General features: G+C 38.3%; 2 protein-coding genes and 1 long non-coding RNA gene across 12 annotated transcripts in view; 1 reads left to right on the forward strand and 2 right to left on the reverse strand.

The window, feature by feature from the left end:
* On the forward strand, positions 1–16,677 carry LOC139979557 (lengsin-like). Of its 8 annotated transcripts, none has more exons than XM_071990488.1 (4): positions 1–192; positions 6,169–6,254; positions 7,101–7,214; positions 14,096–16,677. In XM_071990488.1, the coding sequence occupies exons 2-4, from the start codon at positions 6,196–6,198 to the stop codon at positions 15,471–15,473; spliced, it is 1,551 nt and encodes a 516-aa protein (XP_071846589.1). In that variant the 5' UTR covers positions 1–192; positions 6,169–6,195; the 3' UTR covers positions 15,474–16,677. The 8 variants fall into 8 exon arrangements, with proteins under 8 accessions (XP_071846589.1, XP_071846588.1, XP_071846587.1 ...); XM_071990487.1 differs by having other exon boundaries at positions 1–180; XM_071990486.1 differs by having other exon boundaries at positions 3–162.
* LOC139979567 (uncharacterized) lies at positions 2,525–5,569 on the reverse strand. 3 transcript variants are annotated; one of them, XR_011797213.1, is made up of 3 exons: positions 4,797–5,569; positions 3,968–4,124; positions 2,525–3,697 (listed from the first exon to the last, which is right to left on the reverse strand). It is a non-coding gene; the product is annotated as an uncharacterized lncRNA (long non-coding RNA). The 3 variants fall into 3 exon arrangements; XR_011797214.1 differs by lacking the exon at positions 4,797–5,569 and adding an exon at positions 4,717–4,737; XR_011797212.1 differs by lacking the exon at positions 4,797–5,569 and having other exon boundaries at positions 3,968–4,709.
* LOC139979559 (carboxypeptidase B-like) overlaps positions 16,132–20,131 on the reverse strand; it is a 12,205-nt gene continuing 8,205 nt past the window's right edge. Inside the window, exons 8-10 of the mRNA XM_071990493.1 lie at positions 19,805–20,013; positions 19,106–19,190; positions 16,132–16,889 (exon numbers count right to left, since the gene is read on the reverse strand). Coding sequence (XP_071846594.1) covers positions 16,702–16,889; positions 19,106–19,190; positions 19,805–20,013 — 482 coding nt within the window. The 3' untranslated portion in view covers positions 16,132–16,701. The remainder of the gene's footprint in view (positions 16,890–19,105; positions 19,191–19,804; positions 20,014–20,131) is intronic.

The following is a 20,131-nucleotide window of genomic DNA, read 5'->3' on the forward strand; positions in this document are numbered from 1 at the left end:
TGTCAAGCTATTGTATTCTACGAACTGGTCTGGACTGTGAGAACTATTGCTTTTACGTAATAACAACTTTTGATATCACTCCTTTACCTGTAAATGCTACAAGGCAAACGTCGTTAATTCGGTGATTTGCCATCAGTGTAACGGTCTTTACCTTACCCTTAGGTAAGCCAGGATGTCGCTGTGAGTGAAACTGTACGTAGTTTACGATTAAATGAAATATACGTACAATAGGTTATACCATGAACTACCCTTGATCCTTTAGGACGGAGGATTACTGCTAGCAAACTAGTACTAGGCTTAGTAGTAGTACAGTAGTAGGCAAGTACTTATCACTAAGTTATGTTGAAATACTTTCAGTAGCCTAGACCTCAAATGTGGTTTATGCTAGCACCCCTCCAGTCCTAGACCCTAAATTAAATATAAAACTTCAAAAAAGGCTAGGCCTAGTTCAACTTCAACCTTATAAATCATTACCATTGGTTCTAGGCCCTAGGCTACTTCACTTGGCATGGGACGGCCTAACATTAAAGAAAGTATGTATGTATGTATATGTGATCTTCCCGCAAGCAGGAACTCGCGAAAGAAGCCATGGAGGCTTGTAGACTCGCAAGCTGACCGAAGCCAATCTCTCGGCACACATTCATTTAACGTCCATGTCGGGAAGTTGTTATTGAACAACACCCTTGCCAGACGACACACATTGCTGTTGGCGGGGAATCGAACCGGGGATCTCATGACTGGGAGACGCCGGCGTTAACCACTAGGCTATACACTCCGCCCTGAGTGGTTCTGTGTTCTGGCTGGGTTCTGGCTGGTGGTTCTGGTTCTGGCTGGGTTAGGATAGAAGTAGTGGATGTTTGTGGGCTATGGGTTAAGCCTAGACTATGGGTTATTATGTTGGTAATAAGTGCTGTATGATGGCTGCATATATGGCCAATGCCCACAGCTGGAGTTTTAAAAAGGTGTTTCACAAAGCTTCCCATTTATCACTCAACTTACTATTATTACATAGTTGTGACTCCATTATCCCACACAAAAAAAGTCCTGCAGGAATCCTATAGGATTCCTGTATATGGAACAGGATTCCTTCCAAACATACAAGAATCCTTCATATGCATGCAGGATTCCATGATGCATGTTCAGGAATCCTTCATAAGCATGCAGGATGTGGCCAAATCCTGGCATATATAAGTCCTGCACAAAATCCTGCAGGATTTTATGCAGGATTTTGTGAAGGACTTTTTTGTATGGGATTGACACTATGTAAGTGATGGAGCTGAGGTTTCTTACGGTTAGGCCTTATGTTGTTTATTGTCAGGATTGATAGGCCTGGGTGGAGGGAGGATTTTTCATTAACATGAGGTTTGTGTACATTTCATGGGCCAGATTAAGTCAAGTGTTGAAAAGTAAAAGAAGTTTTTTTCAATTCTGTATGGGGTCAGTTCTCAATGATCAACTCCAATAAGTCAAGTTCATATAATTATCACTAGTAGTAGTGATGATGTTGTAAACTATAGTACCTGTACTCTCCAACAGTATAGGCCATCAGCTGAAGCTCAAAATGTGGCTGTAAAATCAGTTTCGTTCCAGCAACACCGGGTCTAGACTTTTAATGCATTTTTGGGTAGCTTAATGCATCACAATCATTATATCAAAAGTTCTCCAAAAAATTTCCTGCAGTATTTTTGTAAGAAACCCTTGAAATTGGGTATGTTATGTAGACATTACGTGCTACGATGCTATGTATTAGGAACACATGTGCTAACGTTAGATTTGGTACAGTGGTGCATACCACTCTTTTCTTATATGTTAAATTACGACTGATATATTTTTTTTTGTATAATAGTTGGGTCAGGGTTACAAGAATGGTGGAAGAGGATTCTGGTCTAAGGGTCAGTGAGGGTTGTTTTCAGGCATTACAAGTTGTGCCCCCCCCCCCCTCCATTTTCGCCAAAATGGTAAAAAATCACATTTTCAACTTTGAAATATGAAATACAATTTTTGCACATTATAACTTAAGGGTTTTAATTATAAAAATGTACCACTTTTAATAAACTCAGATATAATGTTTTGTAATAAATCAAATATTTTGAGATATTCCCCCTATGTTATAAATGCATTTCGTCTGTGCATGTATGCGTAAATATACACATATAATGAAAAGTTCCTCTCCATAATTGTTACACTCCCCATCCAAACTGTTTTACAAATGCAACCCCCTCCCCCTCTACTTTACATGTAGCTAAATCCCTAGTTACAATGAGATGTACCAATGCCCCAAGACCAGTGAGCTATTTCTTTTGTATAAATCAATATATAAGTTGGCACACTAAGACGTCATGGCATATCATAGATGTGAAATAAAGTTATAGTCCATATATATCCGTTACCTTAGTACTCTTTCTACAGTCTTCTGCAAAACTAGGTACTTTCTCCTTGTTACTGAAACGACATGTTTATAATTCGTATTCCTGCAAAAAGAGTTTCCAAGGGAGTTAACGTATAAAAGAAAAGATCGACAAGGTTTCGAATGGTATTTTGAATAATAATAGTTCTATATTCTACAAATAATATGAATAATAAAGGTGAATGGTACAAATAAGTGAATAACGAAGACAGTTAACTTAAGCCCCAGATAGAAAGAAATAATGTATCTATTAAGACTGGGTCGATACACTCAATGGTGTAGTAGAGCTGGGCCTTTGCGATGATTCAAGATACAGGTTCTTCATCAAAAGGCGCGGAGCGGAATTAATAAGTGATTAAAAGTTCATCCAAGGACAGTTGTACTAGTCTTAACAGTATCCACTTCAATTCACTGCTTGGTAGTCAGATATGGTATGGAAAAGGGAAAGTCTATTCTGTAGTAGAGGTGAAGATAATTAGATGAAATAAAAGTCACTAAAGACTTGAATATCCTTCAGTCAAAACTTGAACAGATGCACAGAACATATTAACAATATGAATAAAACAGGTAACGAAATGTTACGGCAAACAATAAAGAACCGTGATATTGGAACAGGGTCAGGGGATATGTGAATATGCAAGAGGTAAAGCATGCCCATAACACCCTCCTCCCCCCTCCCCTCCCCTCTCAAAAAAAAGTGTGATTTGAAGAAAATGTGGATATTTATCAAAGGTGTCTGGTAGGTAGGGTAATCTACGTAAAACTACTAATAGCTAAAATGAATATATGAATAAGATCATGTTTTCTGGTTCCTTTAAACTCTGGGGAACAAAATAATGACAACATGACTTTGAAAAAGTTAACCCTCTTCACAAACTTCAAACTTGATTAAAATTTCAGACTAAGATATCAAGATTTAACACCATCACAGTTCATCCTCCAAATCATCTTCCCCTGCATCAACAATCTCAACATCTTCTTGGAAGTTGCTGCAATTTCTATATTTACATAGGTCTGTACACGGTAGTTGTGCATTCATTCAGGAACATCTTCCTTTAAGACATTTGCCGACTCTACAGCTACTGCTGACACACTGAAGCAAAACATCTGGGTCAGGTGGCTTCGTCATCCAAGTGATTATAAGGTCATCATTTTCAAGTTTCCATCCATGTCCCTCTGGTGAGAGTGCATCAATCCTTTGCTGCAATGCCCTACTGTGAATAGCAGCCTGGTTGGTGCAGCGCTTAACATGCTGGATCAGAGCATCTTTTGTTGGTGGTAAACTCTGCTCTGAGGAGGAGATGAACAGAACACCTTGTACCATGAAATTGGATATTTTTGAGTCTCACATTTTATGATGGGGTACCAATATAATTACAATTCAGCTAAAAATATGTTGCAAATTACTTTAATAATTTCAATGGAAAGATTAACCTGATATTGCATCTCAAAGCGTTTAGAGAATTTTTTAATTTTCCTTGGGGAGGACCCCCATATTCCAAAAGTCCTAGATCCACCCCTGAACACTCAATGAACCACACATTGAAGAGAGTACTTTACCTTTCAAGATCTGTATGTCTTCCTTGTCAAGAATTGTATCTAGTTTCTTCAACATAGAGAGTGGTACCTCACTTCAATGGCAACACGGTCTTTTCCTCTAATATTCATAAAATCTGGGCTCATCTTTTTTCCGCTCTGCTGCTTGTCGAAGCAATACCTTAATAAAATGAAATAAAAAAAGCAAATTGTTTTGCATTTTCTGTTGATCAAAATGTAAGTTTGAACAAATAAGAACTAAGACAATTTTATTTATATAACATGTGATCTGCTCATCTTCTATGGACAAACAAAGACACATTCAAATTTTGCAAACCAGTGTCATGCAAAAAAAAATTAAAAAAGGCTTTTTTTGACAGTACAGTACATTATCTCTTAATGTTATGGTTTAAATTATACAATGGTAGATTATATCTGTTACTAATAATAAAGGAGACAGATACTTGTTCATTTTGGTAAAGCTAGACAGGCTGACCATAAGACCTTGCAAACCTAACCTTATTGCACCTTTGTTACACTTATTTTTCTAACTAATATAATATCTCTATCATTCAAATAAAGGGCCACAGTAAGAAAACTATGACGCCTGTATTTAACACTTAGGCTAGTGCCCAGATGGAGAATTTGAAACAAATTTCCGTTCCTACCACCATATAACAAAACAAATCAGATGACCATGCCACTAATTATATTATGTTCAGGTCCAACACTGTGCCCTTTGACTTGGATTATATCCCTTAAGAGCTACTGACCTTGCATTATGCAACTTCTCTTAACACTTCAACTGTGCCACAGAAGTACAAGTAGAGTCGTGTAGTATGCTTAGGCTTACCGCCATCGAAAGTCTCTGCCTGCTGCAGCTTGTCCCGTTTGCAACGCCTAGTAATGTATTGTTTCTTTTCCCACATATAATAAATTGAACAGGCAATACACCAGAGCTTCTGCTTGGTTTCCTCGATCTTTTCCGTCAATTCTTCGTTTAAAATCATATGGGGTCTCCTCTGGAACTGTCCGTTTTCTTGCAGCAATGTGCTTGCTATCAATGAACCGCCTGTAACACTTATCGTGGAACCCCATCATACTATGCTGTTGAACACACGCTTGATCGTAGTAGGCCATGGAGTAATCAGTAGTACGGCGATATCACTGTCTCCGCCGCTGAGATTAAGCCAATCTTTAGCGCAGGAAGTAACTTAAGTCCATCGTTTATTCGTCAGTGCCTTGAATGCTTCAAATTTTACAGATTCAATGTGCACTGAGCACTGTAGATTTCCGTGTGTCGGAGACTGCCTAGCGCCCGTGGGAGCCGCCATGTTTGTTGTTTTCTACAAAGATTGCACACAGAACTCATGGCTCATTGGACAATTCATATCACATGGTACAGATATCTCACTGGCGCACAACTTTTGAACGTAAAACGGCAAGTTTCTTAACATACGCAATAAAAATATAGTTCGATCTTTCGAGCGGAATTGCAAAAAAACTGCAGGAAAGTACATGGAGAACTTTTGGATCATTAATCTTAATTAATTTATGTATTCAATGCTGTAGAGAAATTTTAGACCCGCAGTTGCTGGAACGAAACAAGCGAATTTCGACCTTCAGCTGATGGCCTAGTAGGGATGATCATATGGTTTGCTGTTTGTACTGTAGCAATCAGTGCTGCTATGACTGATGTGGTTAAAACCAGTGACTTTAATTATCTAGATATCAATTGTACTGAAGGCTTCAGTTGTAGTGCATGGGCACACTATACAGCACACACTGTTTTTGAATTTTGAATCATCAGCACAAGTTTGAGTCACAGACAGAGCCGTTAACACTATTTGACTGACTATGTGTTTTCCTTATATGGTAATTGATAACCCTCTTATGATTTTGACGTTGTGTAAAAGATTTGCATGCACATTTGCTGATGTATACCCAATAGCTTTATTTGTTTAAAACCTTATGACTGTCAAAGAGTCCAATCAGGAGAACTGAACATGCTCAGTTTTCTACAACTTGGCCGCAGTGAATTTAAACTGCCAGTCTTAGCCATTTTTCATGCACTTACTATGCTTTTGACTGCTGTGACAGTCCAGTTCAGTTGCTTAACGGTAATTAGACAATCTAGTGATACAACATCTTCGCTATTTCAGAAGTTCATAATGTTCTTACTTTTGTATACATGTGAATCAGTACACTTTATTTTTGGGTGCCAGCTTTTGCATACAGATTTGGAGATCACAATGAAGGGATACCAGTTGTTGGAAACCTGTGAGACTGAGAGGTTGCAGTTTGTTCAGAGGTATGTTCAAGGAATCTTTTACTATCTGACATCTGATAATATTTAGTGTTTCTTATAATAATTAATGTTTATGAACTGGGACTGACACAAAACAAGATGACCATTCAGTTGCTAGGTGTGGCTATATTGTAGTAATCAAAAGGTTTTTAAAGTTTATCTGTAATTGCCAGCTGATATTCATTTTCCCAAGTGACTGTACATAGCTGCTTCTCCTGTGAGATTAAGACTAAGAAATGGATAGGTCTTGTCCCTTAGTTCCTGTTAATGTTACGTAAAGCCAACCATATTTATTTTGATGAGTAGGCAAGTGTAAATTACATGTACAGTAGGTTGCAGTGGATTGGAGGAAGATGTCGTATATCATGATATGGAAAAAAAAAAAAACCTCATAAAGCTTTGATAGTCACACATCATCGGAGACCACTCAATCTAATTAGAGTAGTAGTGATCTGCATGATTGCAACTAAATAGTCAATGCTTAAATACCAACATTTTAAATGAAAATACTAGGGGCCAATTAAACACTCAATGTATCAGCAGATATATATGTGTGTCATCAATTTCTTTTTTTTTGGTTGAATATTTGTGGACTAAACGAGGAAATATCAATGAATTCAGTTCAGTCGTCTTTACTTTCTACTTGAGAAACTGTCCAGGTCAATAGCCTAATTTGAACTTACAATCTCCTTTTGAGAAAGTTCACTTATTACACTAAGTACAGTACTTGCTGTATATATATATTTCCTCAGGACTGTTGGTTTTGTTTCTCTGCATCTGTTTGCAACTACGGTATGATTTCCTTCAGCTTTACGTATTAGTGACCCTAATTGTCCCACTGTATTTCAGAATGGCATACGACGTTTCCAAGTGTCATGTAACTCATGTTTGTGGATCCATCAGCAGCAGTGTTGTATTGGCAATATGGATGCCACCATCTCCATCCTCCACCAGTCTACCAAGGTACTGTACAGTGCTATAGTTGCAAGCTACAGTATTCAATTGGTATAGCCACATTTTACATGTGTTACTTTTCTTATTGACTGTTGTGTTGTTCTTAGTTTTTTAACTGCGGCACTATTCTGTGCTTTTTTTCCAGTTCTTTTTTCTTCTGACATGGCAGAAAGATTCTCAACCTGGTCAAATGCTGTTTACACCAGCAATAAGATACCTCCACAATATGTAAATTACCTTTCAGCTTGCATCACCCATTTACATCGATCGATATTTGATGCCACTTTCTTGGTGCTGATGTACTCCTTTCAATTGCCAATAAGTCCAATTATGCATTTGAATATAAAAACACACTAGAATTTAGAAACCAAATCAACTCTCTCAGTGCAGGCTGAAAGATGGTCGACAGTTACACTGTCCCAATAAATACATGTTTCCTTTCCCCAAATAAATAGCAAATTCAGAAATTGGATGGAAAGCACGAACAAGCATTACTTTTGTTTACAAACAGAATGCATCAGAGGGATTTTGGTCTTTGTTCATGCCTGTAGGGAATTGTCATTCAGAACTAGCAACACAACTTGATCTGAACATAAACAGAGATACAGACCACGAATGTTGTATTCTTAGTTTTAACGAGCTTTCAAACATTGCCAAGAGGCCAATTATTTGAAAATCAGGTACTTCAGTGTCAACATGTCAGTGATTAATTATATATTATCCATAGTGCATCCTCATTGTGTTGGCTCCTAACGGCTGTTCACCATATATCATGCTACAGTATAGGAAGCCTTCGTGTAAGTTAGATGATAGTGCAGTACCTGTTACAAGATATTAATAAAAAACTTGTACGACTTCCATATCTTCCATATAATCCTGCTAGGCCAACTTACTTTAAGACATTCTCCTACACAGGCTCTCTAGTGGATAAGCAGTTTGCTAACAGTTTTATTTTATTTTGACTTCCATATCATGTCAGTTTGAAAGAAAACTGCGACAGGTGTTATTGAGCCTGTTGTAAACATTTGATATTGGTTAATTACACATTATTCACTAACTTGTTCCTTTTCATGTTGACTCAGTGATGCATTAAAATCTGTTCTGGTGATGTAGAAGTAATCTCTACAAGTGGTTCAATTCCATTGGCAGATCATGAGTATTTCACTGTATGCTTCATATTCATAAACAGGGCAAGCAAAGATGTTATAACCTGAATGAATCGAAAAGTTGGAAATTGCTTTTGCCTCAGAAAATTTGATATAAGTGACATAAAGTCAACTTGTTTTGCTCCTTTATTCATCCCCTAGACAATTTGTTCACACAGGCTTAATTTCATCCTCAAGAATTCCCACTTAGTGTAGACGAGTACCATATAGTTCTACTACTTGAAAAGGAGATACTACCAAATTTGTTTTCTTGAAATTTTGGACATATATTGTTTTTCATTTTTTTGGTCACATTTCACTGTTTTTCACTGAATTACTAAGATCAGTTTTATTGTACAACCTTTACTTTAAACTATAAATGCCATATTCATTGAAGAGGATACTCATGCCACATCATCAAACCACAATGCATTTTTACATTCTGGTTAGTTTGAATGGAGTTCAAACATACTTTTTCACATTGCATTGTGGTAACATCTCAATTTCACACATACTGTACTTATAATAAGCTCTGTTTGGTTTGAAGTTTTGTTTAAAAGCCAGCACTCCCATAAACAGAGATAAAATGGTGCAACATAGCTACTGTGATAATGTGGACGGTAAACCTTTCTTACACAGTCCCTGGTAGTTTGCCTTATTGGCACCCTTTACGTGGTTTCCTATCTTGCAGTCAACTGTCCTTTTCATATTTCTACTGGCAGGAGGTTGCTCCCAATCAGCATCACATGCTAACATGCAGTCCTTGTTTCGACACTGTCCTTCATGCTGCATTTGTATCTTCTACTGCACAACAGGAGGGGGTATTGTGGTCAAGTGGTTAAGGCAGTGGACTGGTGCTCTAATGATTACAGGTTGAAGCCCTGACCAGATCATTGTGTTGTGTCCTTGGGCAAGGCACTTTATCTCCATTGCCTCTCTTCACCCAGGTGTAAAATGGGGACTTGCAGGTAACTTGTTAATATAGAACTTTGTGTGTGGCTGCATCCTATGGGAAGTCCCCCGGGGGACACGTGGTTGTGGTGCCCCAGGAGAGATTGATTGAATTGCTCACACTTTGAGGTGTAGGCATGGCAAGTTACCAATGACCAAGGCTAATAGCACCTTTGAAAAATTTCTGTTGACTTTGGCGCCATATAAATGTCCTCTGATTGATTGATTGATTGAAAGAGCTAACAAAATACTACGTCAAATCACATTACTTTAATTTAATCTTGTTGTGGTCGGTCATTATATGCATTAAAACTGTTGCATATTACTTTAAGGAGTCAAGGTATCTTGTCGCAAAATGAAGGAACCTATTGCTCAGTGATTTAGCTGTTATTACATATTTAAATCGTGTTATAGTAACATTTCCAGAAATTTTTGGGAAAGGGGGTGGGGGAGGGGGAACAACTACCGAAGGCACTTTCCCAAATGTACAACTTTCTGGTGCAATACTTAACTTTGGGTGGGTGAAGCTGTCACACCTGACTCGGAATGAAAATTTTCTTTCAAAGTCAAATAAGAATACTTTAATACGAAAAAACGTTACAAGCAGTGACATGAGTTTAGTGCATGTATTCATTCTACTTGGTATAGTATCTGCAACTTTTAAATAATCAATATCGTCTCGGACTTTTGATTGTGAAATTTCAGCCATTATTTCTTGGATCGTGGGAACCCTGATGAATTAATACAGTGTACGTTACTGACTGTTAATTTGATAATGATTAAGTCTCTGATTAAATTTATACATCATCACTGTTTTCTTTCTTTGTTTGTCGTTTTAAAAAGGTTTTAAATTTGGTCAAAAGAACTCTACAATACGACAATAGTTGTTTTAGTGTCATACGTTATCGCTATTTTTTTTTGTAAAGAAGTATTAAATTTGGTCAAAAATCAATCGCGTTACTGAGCTACCCTGAGGTGCCAGCTGAGTTTTAACCCCAAGAAACACCCTAATTGTCCATTAATGCGGCTGAAAATAATATATAGAATACATAACACAGCTTAAAATAAATAATTGGTCTATTTTAGTCATACGTTACGTAAGAAAAATTCTTAACTTCGGTCGAAATCAAATTTTTTAAATTCCACACTCAATCGCGATACTGAGCTACCTTGAGGTGGAGCCGAGTTTTCACCTCGAAAAACATCCTAATTGAACATAAATCTGTCTGAAAGGAATACAAAGGGTTTTCAGCGGACTCTGGAATAAATACATTGTCCTTTTTGTAGAGTCATAACCTTTTTGCAGAAAGAAACATCAATTAAGAATTTCATTATATTAAAGTCCAAACGAAGCTTCCGTATTGCTTTTTATCCGCTGGGTGGAGCTTATTTTGGTGGGTGCAACTGATTTACATGTCATTATCTACCGTACCCGCCCTGACGTGGAGAAGTTCAAAGCTGCAACCCAACCCCTGAAAATAAACATTAACAATCTAGTTAATAGGTAAGCATAATAATGTAACCGAGGAATTTGATGAGGGTACCCAACTAATGAACAAAACATTGTTAACTATATCTGCGGTAAGTATGATAACATGATATTGCAAGATTACTTTGTTTGACTAAGTTAAGCACAGTGATTAATTGACTAAAGGTCAAGTATGTTCTGCAAGTTCATGTGCAAAGCCTAAAGCTAGGCTCGTTGTGGTACATAGCTACATAGAATATAGTCAATACTGTAGGATTCGCATATGTTATTATAATGTTACGTTGGGGTGTTACATTCTACATAACAAATTTAGGGTAGTCCTACGTGGCGTTGTGGGGGTGAAGTACTATATACCCACTGAGGAAATTAAACCAAGATTGCGATAGAAACCGGCATTGTGTTCAATTCATTTGCATCATCAGTTCATGTAACTTCCTAAAATGTTGACAAAATTCTGGCAAGTTCAGTAATGTATTGTAGTGTTAATGTAAATAGGTAGCCTAATGTGTGGGCATACTTTGCTGTATAGAAAATGTAGTAGCATGGTGGGCTCATAATTGAAGCACTCAGGCCTTGGATTTGATCAACAATGTCTATCAACAACTGATGTGTTTTTGATGTGTGGTTCCTCAGAAATGGAATGATCCCAAAATATTTATTGTTCTGTGCATAAGAAACGTACAATTGAGCAGAACTTGACCACAAATGTCTGCCCTGTCAAGTTCTTTGATACCCTAAATTGACACATTTGTCGTTAAGCTAACTGTAACTTTTGTGTAAGTATACATCAATTGACTCTGAATGCTGTTTGCTATGCTCTCAGCCCCTAAGCTCAGACAGGTCAGGTCCCAGAGAGTAGTGGTATCATGCTGAGGTAATTTGGGTTACTTTTAGGGAGTAAGATTCCAAATCCCCAAAATAGGTGCAAATCTGGGGGGAGGGTGTTAAAAACTTTAAAAAAAAAATTTAATCAGCACATAGCTGAAATGGATTTAAACTCATGAAATATGTAACTCTGCTTCCCTGCTAAAAGGTTAGGTTGTCTGCTGTATCGTTGCTAGTAATATTTGAAGGTGCATCAATTACGAAGGTGCGTCAATTATGAAGCCTTTACTATATGTATGACACAGGTTACTGGCATGAAGGAAAATGCATTTGAAATTCATATGGTGTGCTTCTAAAATGTTGTAAATGACTGCCCTATGTTAACATAGAAATATTACAAGAAAAGAAGAAGTAGTGAGAAGGAGAATGAGAAAATATTTCTCTATGCTTTACATTAATTGTAACAAAACATGCAGAGCTACAGGTAGGATATGCGTGTATGTGTGTGACACTTTAGATTGTATACACAATAACTCAACAAAGGAATGGTTGATCAATGCCATACTTGGTGGGTGGGTGGTCCATAATGAGTTGATAAATCTGATTGATTTTGGTGCGCATATCATGAATATTAATGAGGTCATCGGGTCTGATGTCAAAATCTTCAAATTGCAATAAGTTGGCAACCGTAAGTTGGAGTTTCTTCAAACTTGGTATGGTGATATTGGCAGACCACCTATACATGCTGATGTGTCTTGCAAGTGATATCATGTATATTTATGAGGAGGCGGGGCTGAGCATTATTTTTGTAACAGAAGTTTGTATGCACAATATATAACTAGACAAGGGAATGATTGATCAATAACATACTTGGTGGGTGGGTGGTCCATAATAATTAGATAACCCCTATTGATTTTGGTATTTATATAATGAATATTAATGAGGTCATACGGTCAAATGTCAAAATCTTCAAATTGGAGTACTAGACAATCATAAGTCACAGTTTCATTAACGTTAGTGTGTTATTGGTAGGTAGTCTACACATGGAGATGTGTGTTGCAATTGTGTATTCATGTGTATTTATGAGGAGGTTTGCCTTTCCATTAGTTAAGTTACAAGTTTGTATGATTAATAACTTCAGAAGGCAATTATTGTGATCATTAATTAGTGAGAAGGTGAACCTAATTGTTTTGGGTGCTCATGTCATGACTAATGATGAGTTTACAGCTTACAGCTCTTACATGGTTAACTCACGTTGGTAAAATATTGGCATCAAACCCCTTTCTCGTGCTCATTCGCAGCATGAAATAGCAACTTCAGAGCTGCACAAGTTGCAAAGATATTAATTACAGGAAAGCATTGTAATCATTATTGTGTATTGTGTGGACTAGACATAATAACCTCTAAAAGAATCAAGTATCCTTAGAAAGCAACAATTGAGGAGCAATTGATCACTAAAAACAGTACATATTTTAGCAAAAAAATATCAAAATTGAATTTTTGGCATTTGTAATTGCACAAGAGTGACAAGACAATGCTTTTATAAGCAATTTTTGTTCATCCTTCATTCTATGAGATAGAATCTATAGGCCGCTGTAATAGAAAGGTAGTAGGATGTTTAATTGCTGAGAAATCAAACTTCAAAAATGTCATGGTGGCGACAAATTCCGGAATTTCAAAGTGTGATATTAAAATCGGACAATTTTGAAGCAATGCAACTGAAATTTTTGCAATATGCTTATTTCCTGATGTTCCAAGCATTTAAAAAATTAGTAATTTTCAAAAGAGGTGGAACTACAACATAGGCCTACTCCAATGTTAAGTGATTTGATATGGAATATAACCCATGTGATAGGAAGACCTCATAAAGCTTGTAACATAGATGGTGCCTTCCAAACCTGTAGTTCGTGTAGATTGCTGACAAGAACCCAGCATAATATAACCGAAATAATATATATATTAGCTCTCCAAACAATCTTCATTAGAGGTCAATAGGGGTCAAAGTCTGATACGCGATATCATTTCAAAAGCATACTGTAGCTTCAAGCTACTTTGTACTTGGTATATGTACAGTAGATCAACCTTCGTGGGTTCAAGAATATTACATTTTTGTGAAGGTCAATGGTCATTTGAGGTCAATAGATGTCAAAGTGTAAAGTCCTTGTGCATTTACATGATTAACTCAAAAATTATAGCCAGCGTGGCCTTCATACTTAAATTGTAGGTCCACGTGGGTGAAACCTTTTCTGGTAACAATAGTCAAACCTAGAAAATATTATTTGTTTGCACCTACTAAACTTTTTCATATAGAGTGTGGTAATTAAGGAGACATGATATGATTTTGAAAATTTGCTCTAGCTGGCACTTAGCAAGTTTACAAAGAATCGGAGATCACGTTTTTACCTCAAATCAAATTTTGTACTTAATTTGTTTGTAATTTATTTAAAATTTCCTTTTTATGTATGTGTGTTTGTTGACAGATTGATCACACAAGCAACTCTCATGATGTCTTTGCCACATATTCAGAGGGGAATCCGGGAGAAGAAGGTCAGTTTGGTTCGATTTGAGCTAAGTGATTACTACGGCATTTCACATTGCAAAGCCATTCCTGCTCGGCATTTCGAAGAGAAGGTCGAAAACGGTTTACCTTTCTACTTTGGGCATCTCGGCTTTGACCCGCAAGCAGCGATTGTTCCCGGCACTGGATATTCAGAAGAAACAAGTTTTGGCGATGCCATCTTTCACTCAGATTTGACTACGTTCCGAAAGGTTCCGTGGGCGAAGAACACAGCTCGTGTTTTGACGGTGCCAAAATGTGATGGTAAGTTAGTTGCAGGATATCCACGCACGATACTCCAACGGCTGCTCGGCGAGCTGAGAGGAATAGGGTACTCGTTACTCTCGTGCCACGAACATGAATTCTTTGTGTTTGATGCCAAAACCAAGAAACCTGTCATCGACGGACGCCAGATTCGCTCCACGATCAGATTAGCAAAGAACGAGGATTTCGTTCTGCAGATTGCAGATCAGCTGCCAGAGATGGGTGTCGACGTAGAATCTATCGAAACAGAGTACGCACCGGGCGAGTATGAAATAACATACAAACCAGCATTCGGCGTGGCAGCTGCCGACAATGCCTTCACTTACAAGAATGGTATCAAGGAAATTGCACAGAAGCATAGTCTGCTAGCCACATTCATGACCAAACCATTCCCTGATCAAGTTGCGGCATCGGCCCACTTAAATCATTCCTTGTGGGACGTCGACTGTGAGAAGAGTCTCATGCACGACGCTGAGGAACCGCACGGGTTGTCCAAAGCCGCTCGCCACTGGATGGCAGGCATTCTGTATCATGCACCAGCAATAACTGTTCTAATGTCCCAAACAGTCAATTGCCTGAAGCGTTTGGAAGCTCACATTTTTGCCCCAGGAAATGCCACCTGGGCCATTGATAACAGGACGACAGCATTGAGAGTAAAACTAAATGGTGAGAAGGGTGTTTACATAGAGAATCGTATGGGTTCTGCAGCTGGTTGCCCTTACATCAGTTTAGCTGCCACGGTCGCGGCAGGGATGGACGGACTCAAGAATCAATACGAACTCCCTCCACCGGTCGATGGCATTGCTTACGATGATTTGACCGAATTACCTCCAAAGACGATGCCACTGCCAGTTGATATGGAGAGCGCCCTCGAGAAATTAGTGAATGATGAGGTTATTCGGGAGGCATTTGGGGCAGACTTTATCAAGTGCTTTACTGCACTTAAAATGTATGAAGTCAAACTGGAGGCAGAGGCTAAAGCGAACGGTGTAGATGCCTCGGAGTGGGCATTTGGTTACTATTCTGAGTATATGTAGAAAATATTATAGTCCTGCAGGTTAAATTTCGAATGTCCATGATTAGAAACCTTCCCAATATCTTGACAGAATAAACATAATTTATTATTATTAGGCATTGCATATAGTCATATGTATCTGCAGACAGTACTATAGGCTTTAGATTTGTTATAATTTGGTTTGTTTTTTATAGCTTATGATTGCTTCATAAGAAGAACTGTTATTTTGTGTATTCTTATTCTTGCCTGTTAATCCCACATGGCACTTTTCTGCTTGGTGATATTTATGTGGTAAAACTGAAATGTTGACTGAAATATTTGTTTGCTTATAATCGCATGTAAAACCTTCTGGTTTTCTTCTCTTCTTTTTTGTTTTTTTCCTCAAATTCTGCTTTAGATTTATCAGCAAAACAAATTGTGTATATTGCCTCCAGTTTTGTGAGAGAAAAAAACAAAGCTCAAATGTGCACCTTTCCATACATTCACTGTGACCTAGTTTGGTATATATACTCAGTACCATTTTCCCCAATTATCCTTTGGTCATTTATTGAAAATATGGATATGTTCATGTATGGAATGCTCATCCATTTTCGAGGAGTTTGGAGGTAACTTTGTGATCTCCCCCTCGAAGTGTGGTCCCTCACACCTATTTCGCTACCGCTGTGTTTTTTTTTGGTGGGTTTTGGTGGGTTTTGGTTTGTTTGTTTGGTGGGTTTTTGGGGTTTTTTTTCTACTTCAACAATGGTTTGAGAAGAGAGGCAAACTTTTCTTACAGATATAAATCTGCAAATCTATTTCAGATTTGTGAATGTATTCTATCGAGTCATGTATTTTAATGCAATATTCGTTTACTTTTTAAACCAAATGAAATATGTGCTATGGTGTATACTGACCTTTCTGTTGAAATTCAATCAACTTTTGTAGAAAGTTCAACAAGGTAAAACTCCAGCAGTATACTTTACATGGTCCACACCACTTTTCAATATAATTGCATATAGAAATTTTGTCATCAGTTAGGCATGAATTTTCTCATTACTATATCATTTACGTTTGAACCACACACACGCAAAAAAGAAAAAAAAAACAATACAGGGTAAGATGTACGTCTCAAATTCAACCATTTAATTACGATCTTGATTAAGATAAATCATTAAAGTAAAGAATTATGGAAAGCTTTGTATACTCTCGTTTATACAGATTGACAATATATTACGATTGAATGTGAATCCATGATTGGAAACGATGCTCATTTATCGCCCCAAGTATGTTAACCCAAAAGACTTTACCAGCTCGTAAGTCTCAATTCCGGAGGGTTCAATTTCATCTTCTGGCAAGAGGAAACCTGGGGGATCACCGGTTGGCCTCAGTTCTACCACATACGAATATTGAGCGCCAAGAACTGCATATCCCCAGTCTTCACTGCATCCGGAGGCTGCGTCTATACAGGCGAAAATATTAAGGGAAAAAAAAGGGTTTGATATGATTATCAATAGTGAATATTACCGGTAGACATGGGCGGCGATCCTGGGGGGGATGGGGGGGATATATCCCCCCCATGAAAATGGGTGGAGGGGATGTAATACACCATATCCCCCCCACCAAATGCCAGGAATAAGAATATTTTCATGCCTTCATTTATGCATCATCGTGAATGTACGGCTCTTTTTAGCTTCATTTCTCGCCTATACCATAAACGCAGTGCGATCTTTTCAAATAAACCGTCTTTATAAAGCAAGAATAGTTGACTGTAGGCTTCATTGGCCCTATAACAACAAAATGTATTATTGCGCCCACGGTATTGATATAGTACATATATGCACCCTCATAGTATTCATATAGGCCCTATAGTAGGCCTACACACGTACATGTACCCTCGAACAGCTGAGAATCTCATGTTACCAGGGTAATGCTTAATTAGGGGCGTCGGAGCGGTTCGCCGGACCAATATTCACGGCGCAAAAAAAAAAGGAGAAAAAAGTAGCACTAAGAAGAAAAAAAGGCAAAAAATAAAGAACCAAAATGAAAACATACTTCAAAATGTGTTTCAGAAGATTAATCGGGTACAAAAACAGACAAGGGAGAATGCACAGAAGAAAAGCTCCGGAAGTGCCATTTCCTGCAATCTGGGAGGCATTTTTTCAAAATTTTCTCCATTACGCTACGCGCCAACCAATGGTGGCGCGTAGCGTAGTTTGACCTTCCAAACGTCCCCCACCCCCCCCCCCCCCGATAATTATGGTAGATGGCCACACTCTGATCTTCCGTACCAATCCCAAATAGCTTCCGACGCCCCTGTTAATACACGTACGTTTCACCTGGATGCCCTAGCAATCGGTACCTAGGAATGTAACTATGTGTAATTATGTATAGGCCTATAATAGCCTGCATGAGGCCATTTTCTTCATCGAATAATATAAAGAGCTCTCGAACATTCTAACGTAGCGCCTGAAACAAGATTGACAGGGGCAATTTTCCCAAAATAACACCCGAAATTTAAAAAAAAGTATTTTGGATCCTGATTATGAGATATTTCGGACATGAAATCCCTATTTTAAAGTTGGGTATATGCCGCTTGGAAACCTCGGCAAGTGCCGTTTCCGGCCATCTAGAGGGTTTGTAAATCCCAAAATTTTCTTGTACGCTTCGCGCCAACTCATGGTGGCGCTACGCTTAGATAGTCAACAAGGTCATATCCCCCCCACTCGGAAGTACGGATCGCCGCCCATGCCGGTAGAGGGGGGTTGGGGGAGGGGTCTTCCACAGTATCTTTCCCACTTTTCCGGATTAGCCTGCAGTATGTGTAACTTTAATACGAGTCTAATAAATCAAGATATAGACTTGAATGCAGCAGTCGATCAACTAACAAGGGAATCATCTCATACATAGCAACAGGTCATCATCGATATGCTATTGGCTCATCACGTCAGGGAGTTGTTCCATAACGACTCCCTGGTCACGTATACGGTGAAAATTTAAGAACGGTAAATGTTTTATTCCTTCAGAATTTTTACCGTACCAGGTGGGGGGGGGGGTTCCAGAGGTAGTTGTCGTTGCACCTTTGCACCGTACGTTTAATTTCGAAACCGGCAAAGAAGAGTTAGACAATTATACAGACCAATAAATCATCACTACCCGCAGCCAATCGAATAATGATAATATTCAATAGTAGCCAATACCAGGGACGTAGCAATGGGAGCGACCCCCCCCCCCCTCCTTCCCCACTTTGAGTACCCCGAAATATAATATTCACTAAAAGCAGGAAATATTTTTTCATGTTGAAGGAACCTAAGCGACCCTTCTCAATCTTTCCCCTGAAAGTTCGTCTGCATAATTAATACAATACTCTGACTATTGTTTATTTCCTGCAACGTGGGAGGCCTTTTTGGCCAACATTTTCTTTTTACATCATGGCGCTCCGTTAAGTGTAATAATGCTCCCCACATGAGAAGTGCCCCTCGAGTTAAAAATTCTGCCCCCCCCCCCCATCAAAATTCCTTGCTACGTTTCTAGTCAATACTAGGGGGTTAGGATTATGATTTAGGAGCCTTTTCGTACCAACGTAAGTATATGCGTTTCCTATACAGAAAAGGAAGGCGGTTGTACTTTTCATACATTATTAATATACATGCGAAACCTTTGATCCTTATAACTTACAGAGAGTTCTGGCTGATGGTCCTACGGTGTACTCAGTATTATATACCGCCTTTAATGCAGTCGCGGCCTTTGTACCTGCGTCTACCTGTGAATAGTTCAGAAATAAGGAAGTTCTTAATTATGTGAATAATATATATATGGTTCACCCCAACGTTGCTAGCCTGCGTTGAATTAGTCAACAACAGATAAAACTTCATTAAGAACCTTATACTGCATGTGAGACAGAGTTAACCATTCATGCATTGATATGTTTTATCATTTGCTATAGGAGTACAAAGTAGACCTATATAGGCCTACGTAAAGTGACAGGAAGTAACCTAAACACAACTCTTGGGGGCTTAAGAAATTGAAATACCCCCAACCGGAAGGATAATGAAAATGAAGCGAAAGAAACTCCTCACAGGTAACAAGTATAAGTAACACATAAACAACCTCTTACTCCCCCCCCCCCCCCACCCCATACGCATGCACGTAGGCCTATATATGGTATAATTAGTAGAAGAATGTAGTCATATTTTTATTTTGGGTCTCCTACGTATAGAAAAAGTTTGACAGCAACGTGCCAATAAATGACTCACAGTCAGAATTATTAACTTTATTATGAAGATTGCTTATTGTATTTTATGGTAGTTGAGAGAGAAGTCTCATAATCTGGGGGCGCTCTTTTTGTTTGTAATAAAATTAAGACGTAGTACTAACCATAACGTCGGAATCAGCAGGGAGTGAAGCTACTTTGGAATAAGACCAGGGAGACAGGACCAACTGAGAATATGCATGAAAGTCGATGAAACCGACCCATTCTCTTTGTTCATCCACTAAAAAGTTGGTAATTGCCTGGATTTCTAACTCAGAGCCTGATGTTGGTCCTCTGTAAGTTATACCACAAGAATTATCGGATACACCATTGGCTGAAGAGAATGAAAGAAGATGTGATAACAGACTTGCGAGGATATGAAAATAAAGAGAGAGAGAGAGAAACATTGTCATAATTGCAAATATCTATTGAGAAGAGGGTACGGTTTACAA

The sequence above is a fragment of the Apostichopus japonicus genome, chromosome 14, assembly GCF_037975245.1.
Source record: "Apostichopus japonicus isolate 1M-3 chromosome 14, ASM3797524v1, whole genome shotgun sequence".
In the NCBI taxonomy this organism is placed as follows: Eukaryota; Metazoa; Echinodermata; class Holothuroidea; order Aspidochirotida; family Stichopodidae; genus Apostichopus; species Apostichopus japonicus.